This window comes from Hyalella azteca, unplaced genomic scaffold (assembly GCF_000764305.2).
Source record: "Hyalella azteca isolate HAZT.00-mixed unplaced genomic scaffold, Hazt_2.0.2 contig15387, whole genome shotgun sequence".
In the NCBI taxonomy this organism is placed as follows: domain Eukaryota; kingdom Metazoa; phylum Arthropoda; class Malacostraca; order Amphipoda; family Hyalellidae; genus Hyalella; species Hyalella azteca.
In genome coordinates, this window is record NW_025945243.1 from 761567 (window position 1) to 777214 (window position 15648).

General features: G+C 36.9%; 1 protein-coding gene across 1 annotated transcript in view; it reads right to left on the minus strand.

Annotated features, from left to right (window-relative positions):
• The window catches only part of LOC108672816, a 93021-nt gene extending 77669 nt beyond the window's left edge, over positions 1-15352 (minus strand). Inside the window, exon 1 of the mRNA XM_018160557.2 lies at positions 15305-15352. Within this exon, the coding sequence (XP_018016046.2) occupies positions 15305-15344 (40 nt within the window). The 5' untranslated portion in view covers positions 15345-15352. The remainder of the gene's footprint in view (positions 1-15304) is intronic.
• Between the last annotated feature and the right edge of the window lie 296 nt (positions 15353-15648).

The window sequence follows — 15648 nt, forward strand, 5'->3', positions numbered from 1 at the left end:
AAAATATCCGTCAGGCTCATCAGTCCATTTGTTGTGTGGGAAATCGATGGCAAATGCTACGGCCGGGTAGCCAATAGCAATTAAAGCATGAAAGACAGGAAGTCAGAGCGTAGTCTCTTATATATAATGATAATAATAATAATAATAATGTCAATAGTGATTACGTTCATTGATTACTTAAGTATTTTAGATTTTTTCCATTATTTGGTCATTTTTTCACAAATCGGAGAGGCTATGGGCACTTGCAATAAATTGTCCATAACTGTAAAAATACAAGGAAGGACCAGAAATGGATTTTGTAGCCTAACATTTTTTAATTACAAGCCAAAAAAATTAATAAAATAAATAACATAATCACTAACACATAATGGCCATCATGCTCTAATAAAGAAATTTCATTAACTTTTTGCTTAGAATGGAACGGGAAAAATACTATACGTTACGAAAATTTATTCACAGGAAGGACATTTTCTTAAAATCGATTTTATCCATAAGAGATGAAAATTAAATAGATGAAAATTACCAGCTTATCGGCAAATCTATTTTAACGACTTCGCGTTCAAGTTTGTTCAGGCGAACAATTTCCAAGTTCTTCTTTGGAGCGATAAAATTTTCAGAGAGTGGAGGCCTTTGAGATCGACCATGGCGCTCCCGAATCAGGTTAAGCAATTCGAAGCGAATTCCGCTATAGCTTGGGGGCAAGTCTCCGTCATTTATATTATGGTAAACATTGAGCGTTAAATCTTTGAATGGTAATTTTAAAGGCATATTAATATAAAATACGTACAGTAAGCCATGTCTTATTTCTCTGTGAACTTATATGTGGAACTTTGCGCCTCCCTGCAATTAATGTCGTGTGTCCGAGAACTCCGAATAATAATAAGTGAATTTATACGCACAAATTATAGCATGCTAAGGAGATAGTACATATCAACTCGAGAATTACCTTCCCAATAAAAATTAAAAACACTACAAAATTAATCAAATGGGCTTCAAGCATGCAAAATATTGGCTTTACCTACATGAAAAGGTTTAATATCAACCAGTTCGAAAGCTGCAACATCACACCAATGCGTAGGACTGAGTCAAATCAGCACGAAAGCCTTTTAGCACGAAATTTATAAAGTTCTTGGAACTTAGTAGTTGGGTAAACTCACTTGGGTAACTCATCTCCAAATCATGAACTCCACTTAAAAGGTGCGTTTCGTCCCCAAGTTCTTGCAGAGTATTGAGGTTTGAGTAAAAAATAATGAAATAAATTTTGAGGATTCGGGCTGGTGAAAATTTAAGAAAAAAGGTAGAAATCATTGAATGAATCAAGCCTTCCATGAATCAGAATAGATGCCACCGGGAACCCAAACGAGCAGATGAACATCGTTCACTTTTGCAATGGATTTTTTACTATTCAGGCCTAATGAAATCATCCAACATTTAAGGGTTTATTCACTATTCAGGTGTAATGAAGTCATCCAACGTCTAAGGATTTATTCACTATTCAGGTCTAGTGATGACATCCAATGTTCTTTAAGAACAAAACAGTTAAAAAAATTTTGTGTACGGTGGAGGCTTGGAGCTAAGCTGGATGGCGCCAGTTATAAAAACAAGACGAAAATGTGATCAATTTAGCAGGGTTTTCGGAAAATGTTTAGTTTCGCTTTCCTACCTTCTGAGATTTATAGTTGATTTGACCAGAAGCGATTGATAATCAACTTTTTAATCCATTTCATTTAAAAAAAATCAAGTTAATTATTATCTGATATCCGATAAAGCATTATTATCTACGAAGATCAATGTTCAAACTTACAGAGATAAAAATACAATAAAAATCCAGTATACTCTAAAACTCTTAATTATTGCTTTTTCGTGTTTTTTTTAATTCAAAATAAAAGCGAGCATACATATGCCAAACGAAATTAAAATTTTCAAACCTGGTTTTCAATTTAAGCTAAATGTAACTTCCATAGAGTCTTGAAAATAAGTGAGCTAAAATCTGTTTTCTAGATACTGGTTGAGAAAAATTAATTAATTTCAAATTGGCCTCTTCCTGCTAAAATTGTGAATACATTTAGTTTGGGAATGACTAATTTGTAATGATGAAAATTATTATGTAATTAAAAATTATTATACAACGTCATACAAAAAATTTGTGCCTTCAACCTGCCGAACTAATTAGTATTTGAATTTATTTCTTTCCAGATCAACAAGTAGCATTAACGAGATTTTCATTTCAATATTCTTTGAGCTGTTGCGAGATCACTTAAATAATTTGTTAACTCAGCCTCAATGGGCAACAGAGAGCAGCTATAAACAGTAATAGTCGTGCGCAAGTAATTCTTCAGTTTCGTAATTCGGTATTACAGTTACACACAATAATTTCAAGATAAAACATTATAAAATCCCGTCTTATGGTAGCTATGAACTTGGCTGTCCATGTCTTCTCTTATTTGCCCTGGAGGGATACAAGTTTTCCTCTTCAAGGACAAAGAAGGGCGCTTCACGCATCAATTTGATCTTTCTATTGCGTGCATTTGAATAGAGACCTACTACTGAAGCCGGCTGGAATTCACGCATTTTGAATTCCATGCTGTTACTCCAGGCAATATTAGTCTTGCTCCATGGAAAAGTGGGATCTTCATTTGTTGGAATGGCAAGATTTTTGTTGTTGAATGTTTGAAGTTCGTGACAATGAGGCGCACTGCGACCATTAAGCAGCACTTGAAAATTCCGAGAAAATTTCTCTGATTTAGAAGAGAGCTGAGGAAACCAACGAACTAAACGAGTCAATGTCAAAACACTTTTAGGCTACGCACCAAATCCTAGTCAATATATTGGCTAATATTTTGAGGAAGTTTCGGTGGAGAAACTATCGCAAGCTCGCAGAGTTTCAGGGAGAGCAACATTGTTGTTCTAGACAATAATGATGGACGTGGGAAGAGAGCTTCCAAATGCTAGAATACACGGAACGAAATATTACCAAAGCAAACGGAACATTATACTTCTATGAACGATTTGATGATTATTTCCAGGTTACTGAGAGGTGCTGACTTGCCTTTTGCTTACGTTAAAAATAGGCAAGTCGGTAATTCTCAGCAAACTCGGAATTTACTTTCTTTCGACAAAGGTTAACCATTTCTTAAAGATCAGATAGACCCTAAATTGATTCTATGTTGGCATCTTCACACTGCTGATCTTCTCCCTTTAATCGATAGAAACGTTTAAATATAATTATATAATCATCTTTGTCATAAATAATAAGTTCAAACACTGGCAGCTCTACCCTCTCCCGGAAACAAAATTGCATCAGCTCTCAACTCACACGTAGAGCCTCTGAGATTGTGAAGTGTTGGTGCATTACTGCGGCAGCCATAGACGACTGCCAACCAGAGATTGAGAAGGTGTTTAAAGCTCCAATCTACCTTTATTTTTGGCCTATTATATTGACATGAACATACGCGCTAGCAATGCACAAATAAGTTTTATGGACTTCATTGAATGAGCTCCAACAAAATACATTGAATATAATATTTAACCGACATATATATCGAACGCGCAAGATAACTATGTGTTTTATAACAACACTGTCTTCTAAATCGCCAAAATTTGGAGTCCAATTGCACCTATAACTCCTCACGCTGCCGCCACCAAAGTGAAAGTCAGTTTCGAAGGCACCGAGAATCTGTTCTCTACAAACTACGGCAATTTAGCAATAAAACTCGTTATAGTTTAGCGCGCAGTTTATGAACAATCGTTGAAAATTGGACGAGATAGCGCCTGGAGTTACGGCAGTGAATGTTAAATGAAAAGCCGCTCTCGGGGCATGGTGTTATGCAAAGAAAATAATATAAATAAGGCCGAGATTACACCGGGATTACAGCTAGGACAATAAACAATGGAACAAATCGAGGAGAAGACGGATTACTTTTAATAGCAATAACATAAAGTGACTCGACTGGTTTGGGCAATAACAAACCATAATTTTTTCTGAACGTAAAGCCACTCATATGTCGTATTCATTAACACCGTTAGCTAATGATATATTCTACATTTGTTTTTCTACAGCAACTTCAGCGGGTGTCCAACATTAAAACTACATCGCTAAAACTTTATCAAACAGCCTAATCGTAAGCTGTCAACATAGTTGCAGACTAATTGCAGACAATTTCATTGTAAAATTTATTCAACTTTACACCGAGTCCGCTCATTGAAGTCTAGTCTGAAGCAGGCAGACTACAGGAAAATCTTGGCATCAATTCGTGGTGAACGATGCCACACAGCTGCCACTGTTGCTGCCACTGCTGCTGCCGCAGCTGCTGGCAACACTGCATCAGCAGCAGCTGTCGCTCACAAGGGCTCAGCACTACGCTGCGGTGTGCGTTCCACGAGGCGAGAGTAGATCTCTCACCAATGATATTTCGGAGTCATCAGATTCAGTGCAATCATTCTTCTTCATCAGGCGTATATAGTGATCCTCCATCGATCCGCCAGCCTTCATCAGCTGCAAAGTGATCCTTCATTGATCCTTCTCGCCTTCATCAGCTGCAGAATGATCGTTCATTGATCAAGTTAGACATCATCAGCTGCACAGTGGTTCTGCATTGATCCTCTAGATATGCACCAGCTGCACAGTGATCCATCCTTGATCCTCTAGCCGTTATCAGCTGCAAAATAATCCCTCCAGGTAGGATCAGCTGAATGAGCACCTGACGCCCACCGAGCACCTGTTGCCGACACATCGAGGCCTGAAACCTGCCGCTTAATCAAGCGAGACTCGCTCCTCTTCTCTTCGATAGCCTTGTCTCTGCGTGACGTGACAGCTTGGAGTCTCTGTGACGTGACAGCTTGGAGTCTCTGTTTGATTATGCAAGCTTGGAGTCTGTGTGATAATGCAAGCTTGAATGAATTATGGGATTGGGGTTAACGAGACGGAAAATAAGATTTGCTCAGCGAGGTTGAAGTTGAATGTCAAGTTAAGTGCAATTTGAACGTGACAGAAATATATCGCGAATACGTAAAACAAAATATGTATTGCTGAGAATGAAAACGGAATAGGAGTTAAAATTATTTGCAATCCTTGAGAAAAATCAATGGTACGTAGTATGGTTGAAAATAGATACGAGAAGACATGGACTGTGATATTCCTCGCTACAATTGTGAATAAAACATTTCATTTCATCTGTTTTAGATCAATGTGTTTAACAGGCGCACTGGAACGGAAGACAGTTTAATGAATGCGTATCTCTTTCAATGCTATCAAATGAATGAAATAAAGCTTTGGTGAAGGAGCTAAATTAGTGTTAAATTATTATTTGTAAATTCGAACCCAACTCTAAATGAGTTGTTTTGAAAAACAATCAGCGATGGCTAAAGAGCGAAACAAATAAGCTTTCTCAGCGCAAATAATGAATTCATCTTACAACGCTGCTCAAATTATTCGCTAACTCTAAGCGCACCAAAGTTAATTTCAATTCCATTCTCTTGTGACAAGAGCTCGTTCAAGTTTGTCAATAGGAACCTCATGAGCTGGACACGTATCATAGATACAAGGATTCTGCAGTATTTGTTCCCTAGAGAAACCGAACAATAGTTATACCGTACACCGCCATGAATATATTTTTTGATCAACGAATAGCGTTGTGCAGCGCCGGGCTATTTACTGTGAATTTACGATGAAGGTTACACGAGAATCATATAAAGTATAATATTTGCTACACACATATTCATGAAACTGTAATTTTCTGGCTTTCTCCTTGGAAGGAAATTAAACTAAATTCAAATCTTTTAAAAAATGGCAGTAATCAATATAAGATTGCCGGCATTGCCTTTAAAAAGGTAACCTAAAGTTATTTTCTTAGTCGCTTCCTCCATGCCACCGCAGGAACATATTCATGAATGACATCCGTGGTCATGTAAAGTTTAAGATATCCATCGCATCATTCAAGAGAGACATTATAGTTATTTTAAAAAAGCTACAATATATATGACAATAAAGCATTCATGCATAAAGGATTTTCTAGTCCTGTAAAAGTTTGCGATATGCTTCACATAACATAAAGGATATTCTACATAAGTGGTGTTCATAAACATCATATTCTACATAAGTGGTGTTCATGTGTTCATGAAGGATATTCTATGAGAGCAACACGAGACAGCTCGGCACGCCCTCTCCCTGGCACGCAACATATTACGCCGCATGAATGTCAGGCTGAATATTATATCTGCACTAATATTCCTTCGCTGTTCACTAGCCTTGTGTTAGTTGTTTAGTTCACTTGAGATTACTTAGGCATGTATACGCTTTCAATTACTGCAACTTGCGTGTCCCGACCATATGCAAGGGAACCGGAGTGCGTGGAGGGTTCACTCGAGGATGCATGTCCTGGTTCAGGTGTTCTTGCTAATGTAGGAGCGTGCATTTCTGAGTATCAGTTAAAATAAATTCTGATTAGTCTAATTTCACAGAAAATTATTATGAAATAGCCGCCTTGAATAGAATTTCTGATGCATATTACAAATATCCATTGAAATTGCTTGGACTGAGGAGCTGGTTTTTGTAAAATAGCCGCCTTGAATAAAATTTCTGATGTATATTACAAATATCGATTGAAATTGCTTGGACTGGTTGAAGCTCGTTGGAAATCTTGAAAGACAGGCTGATTGCAGACGAATAATTTGCAGCTACAGTCATCCGCATATAATTCAGCGGTAACATTCAATGAAATTCTCCGAAGACCAAATTTGTGTACAACCAGCGAACAAATGGAAAGGCAATTCAGAAAATGAAGCTTTCCAAGAACTCGCGCAGTGCGAGGGCGCGAGTGTCAACTCCAGCGCCCACACAGCACAAGCAGAACAGCTCGTAAAAATATGTCGGCAGCATCTATACAAAAATTGTCATTAAATAAATGAAACCGACAGAGTCAATGATCTTGGAAGTTATTTTATTGTTTAAATTATTTTATATTATACTATTATTTAAATATTATTATTATTTAAATAATATTTATTAATATTATTTAAATTATTTTAAATTAAACAATTATTTTCTTGTTTTTAAATTGTTCAAGTGGAACAATACAAATTAGAGATATCTTTTCATGACCTCTCCGTCAAAACGCGTTACCTCTCAAATGACGAATAAGAAAACGTCACTTAATATGACGTTATAATTATTAGTACCATACATTATCATGCATTGCAATCACTGTTAACTATTACACTAAAACACCTCACCTAATAAAACTAAAATCAGAGTTTCAGTTCACATTTATCATCGTGGAATTTAACTCAAATTAAAAAAAGTTGAATTACGCAACAAGATTTTCAGCTCTACGTACACAAGCGCAGTTCTTACAGCAAGACGTAGAACGTAGCATCGCGTGGCCACGAAAATATCTTCATGTTATGCAGAAGACGAAATCAAACATTAGTTTCGTTCAACACAATAAATAAATAAATAAAACTTTTACGAACGAATCAAAGTTAATGTTTTCTTCCGTTCGCAAAGTTAGTCATCCAAGGTAATCTGCGCACAAAACATCAGCTGCTCATGGCGATGAGATTTTTACCGCAATTCGCTGACTGAGCAATAAAGTTATTTTATATTGCCGATATTTTTTTAACAAAGTAAATATAAAACCAGTAAAAATTTTAGCAATCCATGAAGATCAGTAGATGCCATTTGACTATCATTTAAAGCGCGAAATTAAATTTAGTGCGTACTGAACTATAAACTTAAGAGGAAACTTCGGAAATATCTTGACCAAATCAAGCTAGATCAGAAATAGAATAAGATAATAAAGGGATAGTAATTAAATTTTAGGAAAATGTTCTAGTAACTTATCAAAGATTATAGACAATTAAAGGCTTCCTTTAAATACAGAGCGTCCATTCTTCCACGCATTTTCAAAACAAAAATACGTGAATAGAATATGTTTATAAATAATCATTGTTATGTACTGTGTGAAAACAAGTACAGATATGAATATTGGAAACAATATCACTACTGAGAATTTTTCTATTCTGCACTCTCTAAAGATTGGTATTTCCTTTCAGCACAGGATCATTTTGCGTTCAATTCAACCATTCCCAAGTCTGGAAGAAGCCGGCAAGCTTTCTTTCGGAAGACCAAGTCAATGACTAAGATGTTAAGTCTGCATGAGGAAGATAGTCACAGACCAATCTGGTAAGTCTGCACGCAGAAGACCATCTTGCAACGGAGATTTGTCAATGGGCTTCTTACGGCTGTCTGGTCAACGATGACTGCTTTGCACTGCAATTCTATCGATCTGATATGTGCTGACTGGATAAAACACTTACGAGGTCCAGACGACAGGCAGGACTGAAGGTAGCTACATATATCCATATATATATGTGCATAATATTGGTGTAGTTTGGCAGAAGTTGTTCTTTAATGCAGGTTTCATTGCATTCATTTCTAACGTACATTAGAAATCTCAGATGCCATTCAGTGTACTTATCAGAAACGCCCAGCACAGACAGTATCTTATGGGCATTTATGACAGATGTCATAAATGCCCAGAAGATATCACATACTAGTCAAAATCTTCTGATGATCAGAATAAACTCACGCATTTCATAGCAGAGTGTTGTAGGTATTCCATGTCAAAGAGACAAGCATAATTGTTTGTTGTAAAAAAACAATTTTCACGTCACCCTTTCAATCAAATAATGAACAAATTTGCAATGTCGAAAAAGTACCGCGGCTAACAATTGGTTTCGGGAACGTACGTACCTCGATCCCCGAGTCTTTCATCAGAGTCCATTTATATATTTTCAAAAATCGCTCACGTTAGACTTGAGTTTGTTGGCGTTGTTGAATTTCATTACTATCGTCGAGCTACCAGTTTAAGCTACACGTTACATGCCTTCGATCAATTAATTTAATTCAACTATAAGATTCAGAACTGTTTCAGATTCGGAATTCTGACAAGCTCTGGATTTTCCTCAGCAAAATTGTGATGGAAAATTTCTAGTTAATTGAAAGAGGCGGCCCGATAAAAGACTTTATGTATAATAATCTCATTGCTATGTATATATAATCTCGTTGTTTTCTTATACATAATAATCTCGTTGTTATGCATAATAATCTCATTTAGTACCATAAATACATCCTAAAATCAACAGAAATAAACGAATAAAGATTTTAACGTCTATATAAACGCATGCTTAATTACACGGCAGTTAAGACATCTTTAAGTCAACGTCAGTTACCTTATCCAAAATTAAATTTAAGTTGAAGTTTTCTGAAGTCAACGCATATTAACGTATCATAAAATCAATGCCAGTAAACGTATGCAGCAGTCAACATCAGTTAACTTATCCTATAACTAAAGCCAGTAAACGGATCCTAAAGTCAACATTAGTTAAGTTATCCTATAATTAAAGTCAAATAACATATAATAAAGTCAACGTCTGTTGATGTATCAGTATACGTGTTCAATTAACTTGTCTTCAAGTCAACTTCAGTTAACGTATCCTTAATTCAATGTCAACAAAAGTGACCTGAAGCCAATTCCAGTTAATGAATCCTTTGTATTAGCTATCTTACCTCAGTTTGCCCAAAAAAATGCGTGACAGTGCAACGTGTAGGAAATGTGTCGCTATTTCAACAATTTGCCCCATTCATTTCCCTAGATGTACCATAATGGCAAGCAAATACTAAAGAAGCCTGAGATTGGAGGCTCGTCTGGCAAGCTTTATGCGGTCAAACTCGCCGCAAAGTTCGGCCCTCAACAGATTAGTTGCCCTCGAAAAACTCGTTAATATGGCACAAAAACCTAATTAAGTTGACTCGCCTCATTAAGTCTACCGTTCAGAAATATCTGATCAAATTTCTTAGGTTTTTAAGTGTGTGAGAGCTTGCCACATGATCCCTCACGGATATAGAAAAAAAGTACATATATAGTCTCTATAAATCTGTTTTGTTCAAGCGACCGTTCATTGGCTATTACATAAAAGCGACTTCATCCTTTGAGATGCAATTAAAATAATTTTTAATTAATAGCTACAAACAAGAGCCAAAAAAATCTGATGCCCTACGGTGCAGGGTTCGGCAAAATTTCTTAAATGTTTTTCATATATGCTCAGAAGACTTAATTAATGAGATCCTCGAGCATGTTGCTCCTCATTACATTCCTCATTAAGTCTCTGTCCGCACGTGGCCGATTTGAGGCCAGCTTTTTTGCGGCCACTGAAGATCTGAGGCCATAATTCCACGACCAACGAGATTTATTTATGTTAAGCAGCGTCGTAATTAATTTGCCTTGTGCCTAATTACAAGATTTACTAGATCCATGCTGGAATGCCCTCAAAGTTGTTTTGCTGCCTAATTTAAATTGTAAATTTTGCATTGCAAGCAAGGAAAAGATCGCAAATTAACATAAAAATTTCAATCAGTTGCATTCCTATACATTTTTTTTATTGCATAATGCATATCAAAAATAAAATATACGCGCTTTATGTTACATGAATAAGCTGAAAATAAAATAAAACTGCTGCATTTTCTACATATGAATCGTACACATATAAATTACGAGCTCGAGTGGTGTTGACATACCGAGTGCCGCTGCAGAGACAGATTCTTGTCCTAATCCTCGGCACACGTCGAATAAAAGTTGCAGGGAAAAACTGTGACCCACACAAGCGTCAGGAAATAATCCAAGAGCAAAACGAATATGGAAACTAAGAGCGGCACGGGAATAGAACCTCACCCCACGAGTTCAGGCACGACACTGAGAGGGAAATTTCGGTGCAGCTGCGAAGGGAAACACCATCTCTAATAAAAACACCCACTGAATAATGCAGTAAATAAATATGTATGCCATCCGGATAATTCATGTTAATAATACTTCATGACTTTCACACAAGAATTTATGCATTTATGAATAAGGGGCAGTAGGAAAAAATTAATTCAACCTGTGTAATGCCCGATCTAAAATTATTACCCGGAAATGATTGATTCATGAAAAAATGTTCGAGCAGGCATTGTCTTGTTTCACAAACAATTTGATATACATTGAAAAGCATCTAGAATGCATTCAAGATAAAAAACTGTATAGCTTGAAACCCACAGTGCGTGAACGCAGGAACAGCGCTATAGGCCTCCCACCTGTTAGACATTCTACGTCTGGCATACCATGAGAGTCGCACCAAAAAAAACCCTCCTTTATTAGAAATTGTGTCTTAAATTATAATGATTTAGGTACAAATGTGCCCATAAAATAAAAAAAAACTGTCGTGTATAGTCTACTCTCTATTCTAAATAAGAACTAAGTCACTGTAATTTGAACAAATCATTGCAAATGTCCAAGTTGTCGTACGTTTGTTTAGGGAGGATGGATTGGGGAACTGACACGCTATTGTGCGTAACGCCAAGCTTGTTTGAGTACAACTCCACAATGCGCGAAGAACCACTAAAAATATTAATTTTTTATTCGCAAACAGTCAGAATTTGATGCTCACCTAAAAATTTACTTTCATAACTAGCATATATAAAAAACGTTGCTCGTTCCTTGTTCGTATAGCATTGTTCCTACTTAATTTATCTTCTAATGTATTTTTTTTTTTGTTTTAATTAAAAATAGTCATGTAGAGGAATATTCTCCATTCTTTGTGAACGATCGAATTTGTCATCCATCTTGATTAATTTTTTGACTAAAGTTAACTCCCTACGCATAATAAATTGAAAACGCATTTAAGTTTCAAGTTTTTCTCTAAAATATAAGCGAGTTCAAATCTTTTAATAATTATCGTAAATAGCTTCATTCTATTTCAACATACCCAGATCATCACCGAATAAATAAAGGGAAAAAGAAATGCTACATTTGCTGGAATGAAAATATAGACTAAACAATGTTAATTTGATTATAATAAACTAGCAGGATAGACCGGCATTGTCCAGGATCAATAATTCCTGCAATTCTAGAACCGAGTTATCCCGAAACCTGTCTCTAAGAATCTCGCAAAAAATGATGGCATATTTTATATACAATATAGACTAGACTCGCGTTTCGAAAAAAACACGACGAAAAAAAATATTTTGCTTCTTATCCATGCAATTTCTATGAAAATTGAATTATTTTTATTAATATTTTCCCCCATTGAAAAAAATTGTCAGGTCTAAGTAATATTTCTACAAGATAAGTATCATGACACCCCAACAGCCCCTATATTTTTGCGTCTTCTGTCTATAAACACACTAACAAACGTTAACCAATATATGTATAAAACATAGTTTCCTGGGATAGAAATTTTCGCTCAACTGCGTATCGGAATCGCAGACTAAAAAGCGGCGCTGCAAGTATGCGAGGTCGACTGCACTTGGCAGCCACGGCGCCTCTTGGGCGTGTGGCAATGGCCGCAGCTGCCACATGCCATAGTATTTCTCAAATATCGCAGCAGCTGCCACATGCCACCGCATCTGCCATATGCCACCGCCGCTGCCACATGCCACCGCATCTGCCACATGCCACCGCCGCTGCCACATGCCACCGCATCTGCCACATGCCACCGCATCTGCCACATGCCACCGCCGCTGCCACATGCCATCGCAGCTGCCACATGCCACCGCATCTGCCACATGCCACCGCCGCTGCCACATGCCACCGCATCTGCCACATGCCACCGCATCTGCCACATGCCACCGCCGCTGCAACATGCCATCGCAGCTGCCACATGCCAACGAAGCTGCCACATGCCACCGCATCTGCCACATGCCACCGCCGCTGCCCCATGCCACCGCAGCTGCAACATGCCACCGCAGCTGCAACATGCCACCGCCGCTGCCACATGCTAACGAAGCTGCCACATGCCACCACAGCTGCCACATGCCACCGCCGCTGCCACATGCCACCGCATCTGCCACATGCCACCGCCGCTGCCACATGCCACCGCAGCTGCCACATGCTACCACTGCTGCCAGATGCCACCGCATCTGCCACATGCCACCGCAGCTGCCACACGCCACAGTATTTGTCACACTTAACAACTGCAGTCCCACAACACTTTATATCTACGATCGTAAAAGATGATTGCACATTCTTTTCTTCGCGCCTAGTCTTTGTTTTATATGCACTATTAACACACAGTTGTGCTGTATATTAAAAATAAAATAACACAGAAACTGCTCACATACCCTCAAATCCTCATAAATAAACACGACCAAAGTTTTCAGTAAAACTCCACGTTATATAAATTCAATCGGAATGCGAATCTCGATTTCACAAACTTTTTATGGTTGAGTCTTAATGGATGGAAAATTGTGCAAATGCAGATTTGGTTATGGCGTTGTGATCTCATTTTTAATTTATCGTGATTGATGGCAGTGAGGAAAGTATTCGTTTTGAAATGCAAACAAATAAAGTAAAAGCTGTTAAATTAATAATCATCATTTATTGTTATAAGTTTACTGAAAAAGTCCTCGGATTTTAATGCTAAAATTTAACTATGTCTTAGTTGGAGATGCGGAGATGTATAACCAACAGAAACTGACCTGAAAATCATTGATGTGAGAATAAAGACTGAAGATATATTTCTGTAATGTTACTAATGATTATTAGTACTATTTTCTAGCGACCTGAACACGGTTTTATGAATTACGAAGTCATTCACGAATGAACAGAGTGGAATGTGAAGAAATAACGAAGTTATTGATCAAAAATTTTCTTCTGGTATTACAATTTTCTTTATGAAAATGATGGAGGGAGACTGAAGTAAAGCCATCGGACACAACTAATATGAACAGAAAGAAAATAAGCGAATTTCTAATTTTTTTTGTCTCTTTTTGGGCGAACAGGATACATACTCGAAAATGTAATCGAACGCAAACTTAATTTATTCGCACGTACCAAAGAATTCTATTAACGAACACTTTCATTTAACTGACAAATGACAAAGGAAGAATGACATTTTCCTCATATACGCTAATAAATTATAGGCAATTAATGTGTAAATAAAATTAGTCTAATCTAGTATTAATGTCACCAGATTGTTTGAATCGCAGATTGACTAGAAAATTAAAAGCGAAGAAACTCCACAAAAATTTAGCATATCTCTTTTGAAAACGTTTCAAAAGAGATATGTCCATCCTTTCGTTCTTATCCACTAGATATTGTGAATAGATAGGTATTCACTTTATTACTTTGCCCTCTGCCTGAAAATTTAGGTTTTTAACTAATGTATTTTTTCTTTTGAATCCAAACTTTATTAATGTCTGATTGTATTTGTGTTCTAGAATTATCGAACTGACGATGGAGCAGCTGGACTTCGAAACGTTTTCAATAGAGATACGCTGAATTTTTGTGTAGTTTTCTTCGCTTTAAAATTTCAAGTCTAGTTAATCTTTTAATTAAAAAATTCCTGATTCTCCCGCATGGCGTTTGACAAACGTCGTGACTTCCCTATGGGGTCGATGACAACATAAACATACATAAGTGTGGGAATCTTTTTCCAAACCGAACACAATCTTAGTACGAATTTTACTATCTTCCTCATAGCAGCAGTTATATTCAAAATTTGAATAAAAGACATTTACGCGCTATAAAATGTCGGAGAGATTCAAAACTTTCTGATATATTATTTACTCTAAACTATCGACAACTTTGACCGGTTAATCGTTAATGGTTCGCCTCCTAGCAGAACTGCAAGCCCACGATGAGTCAGGCAGAGCCCAGATCGCTGCGTATAATGCAGATATAATTGTTAATGTTTTATACATCATAAATGAAGACTATAAACTCATAGAATAAATGTGCCTTTGGTTGTAGTGGTGATCAATATTGATTATCTGGATCTGAGATTCTATTACCGTTGATCATGTGCAGAATTCCTTTGAATACCATAAGCACCTACACCTGCACTTAAATTTGTCGCTATAAATATACCTTATTCCTATACTTTGAGCTATAACTAATCGCCCTTAACTAATAACTTGTTGCTGTAGTTTAAGACTTATTACTATAACCTTTAACTGTAAATCTATGGCGCTTCCAAAGCCCTTAGCTTTGCTAGGGCGGCTAGACGTGTCCACCACCAGAAACACCGCGGCTTTAGAAATGCACCCAAGAATTCAAATATTTAAGAATTGTTAGAAAAAAACATTATTCAGTCTACACATAATATTACATTTGTATAGTAGAGCAATTTATTTACTCTACACGACGAAATATATTCATTCACAAACTTTATGGTAAAATATAACATCAATAAATTAGACTGGGAACCTAACAACAGTTAATTATATGCTAAAATATATAATAAATATATTGATCGAATAGTTTTTACTCACCAGCCCTGATGCGAGGAAGGCTCATCGTATACTCTGCCATGGCGAGGTTACTGTAAACGAATTCGAATAACTTTATTAATCATTAAGTAAACCTTTTCGCTGCACTTCTAAAAATAATTCATAAATCTAAAGAAAATAATGGAAAATCCTTCAGAAATTATAAAATTTACATGTCTGAGGCTGCAGGTGAATAGAATCTCTTGTATTTAAGATCACATTTCCACGTTTCATCGACGAGGGTGGAAATCAATCAGGACTTTATTGGAATTCCGCGTATGAGTTACGGAGGAAGGCATGGATGGCTTCACCTGCACAACAGAGTGATTGTCAACCGTGCGCTGCAA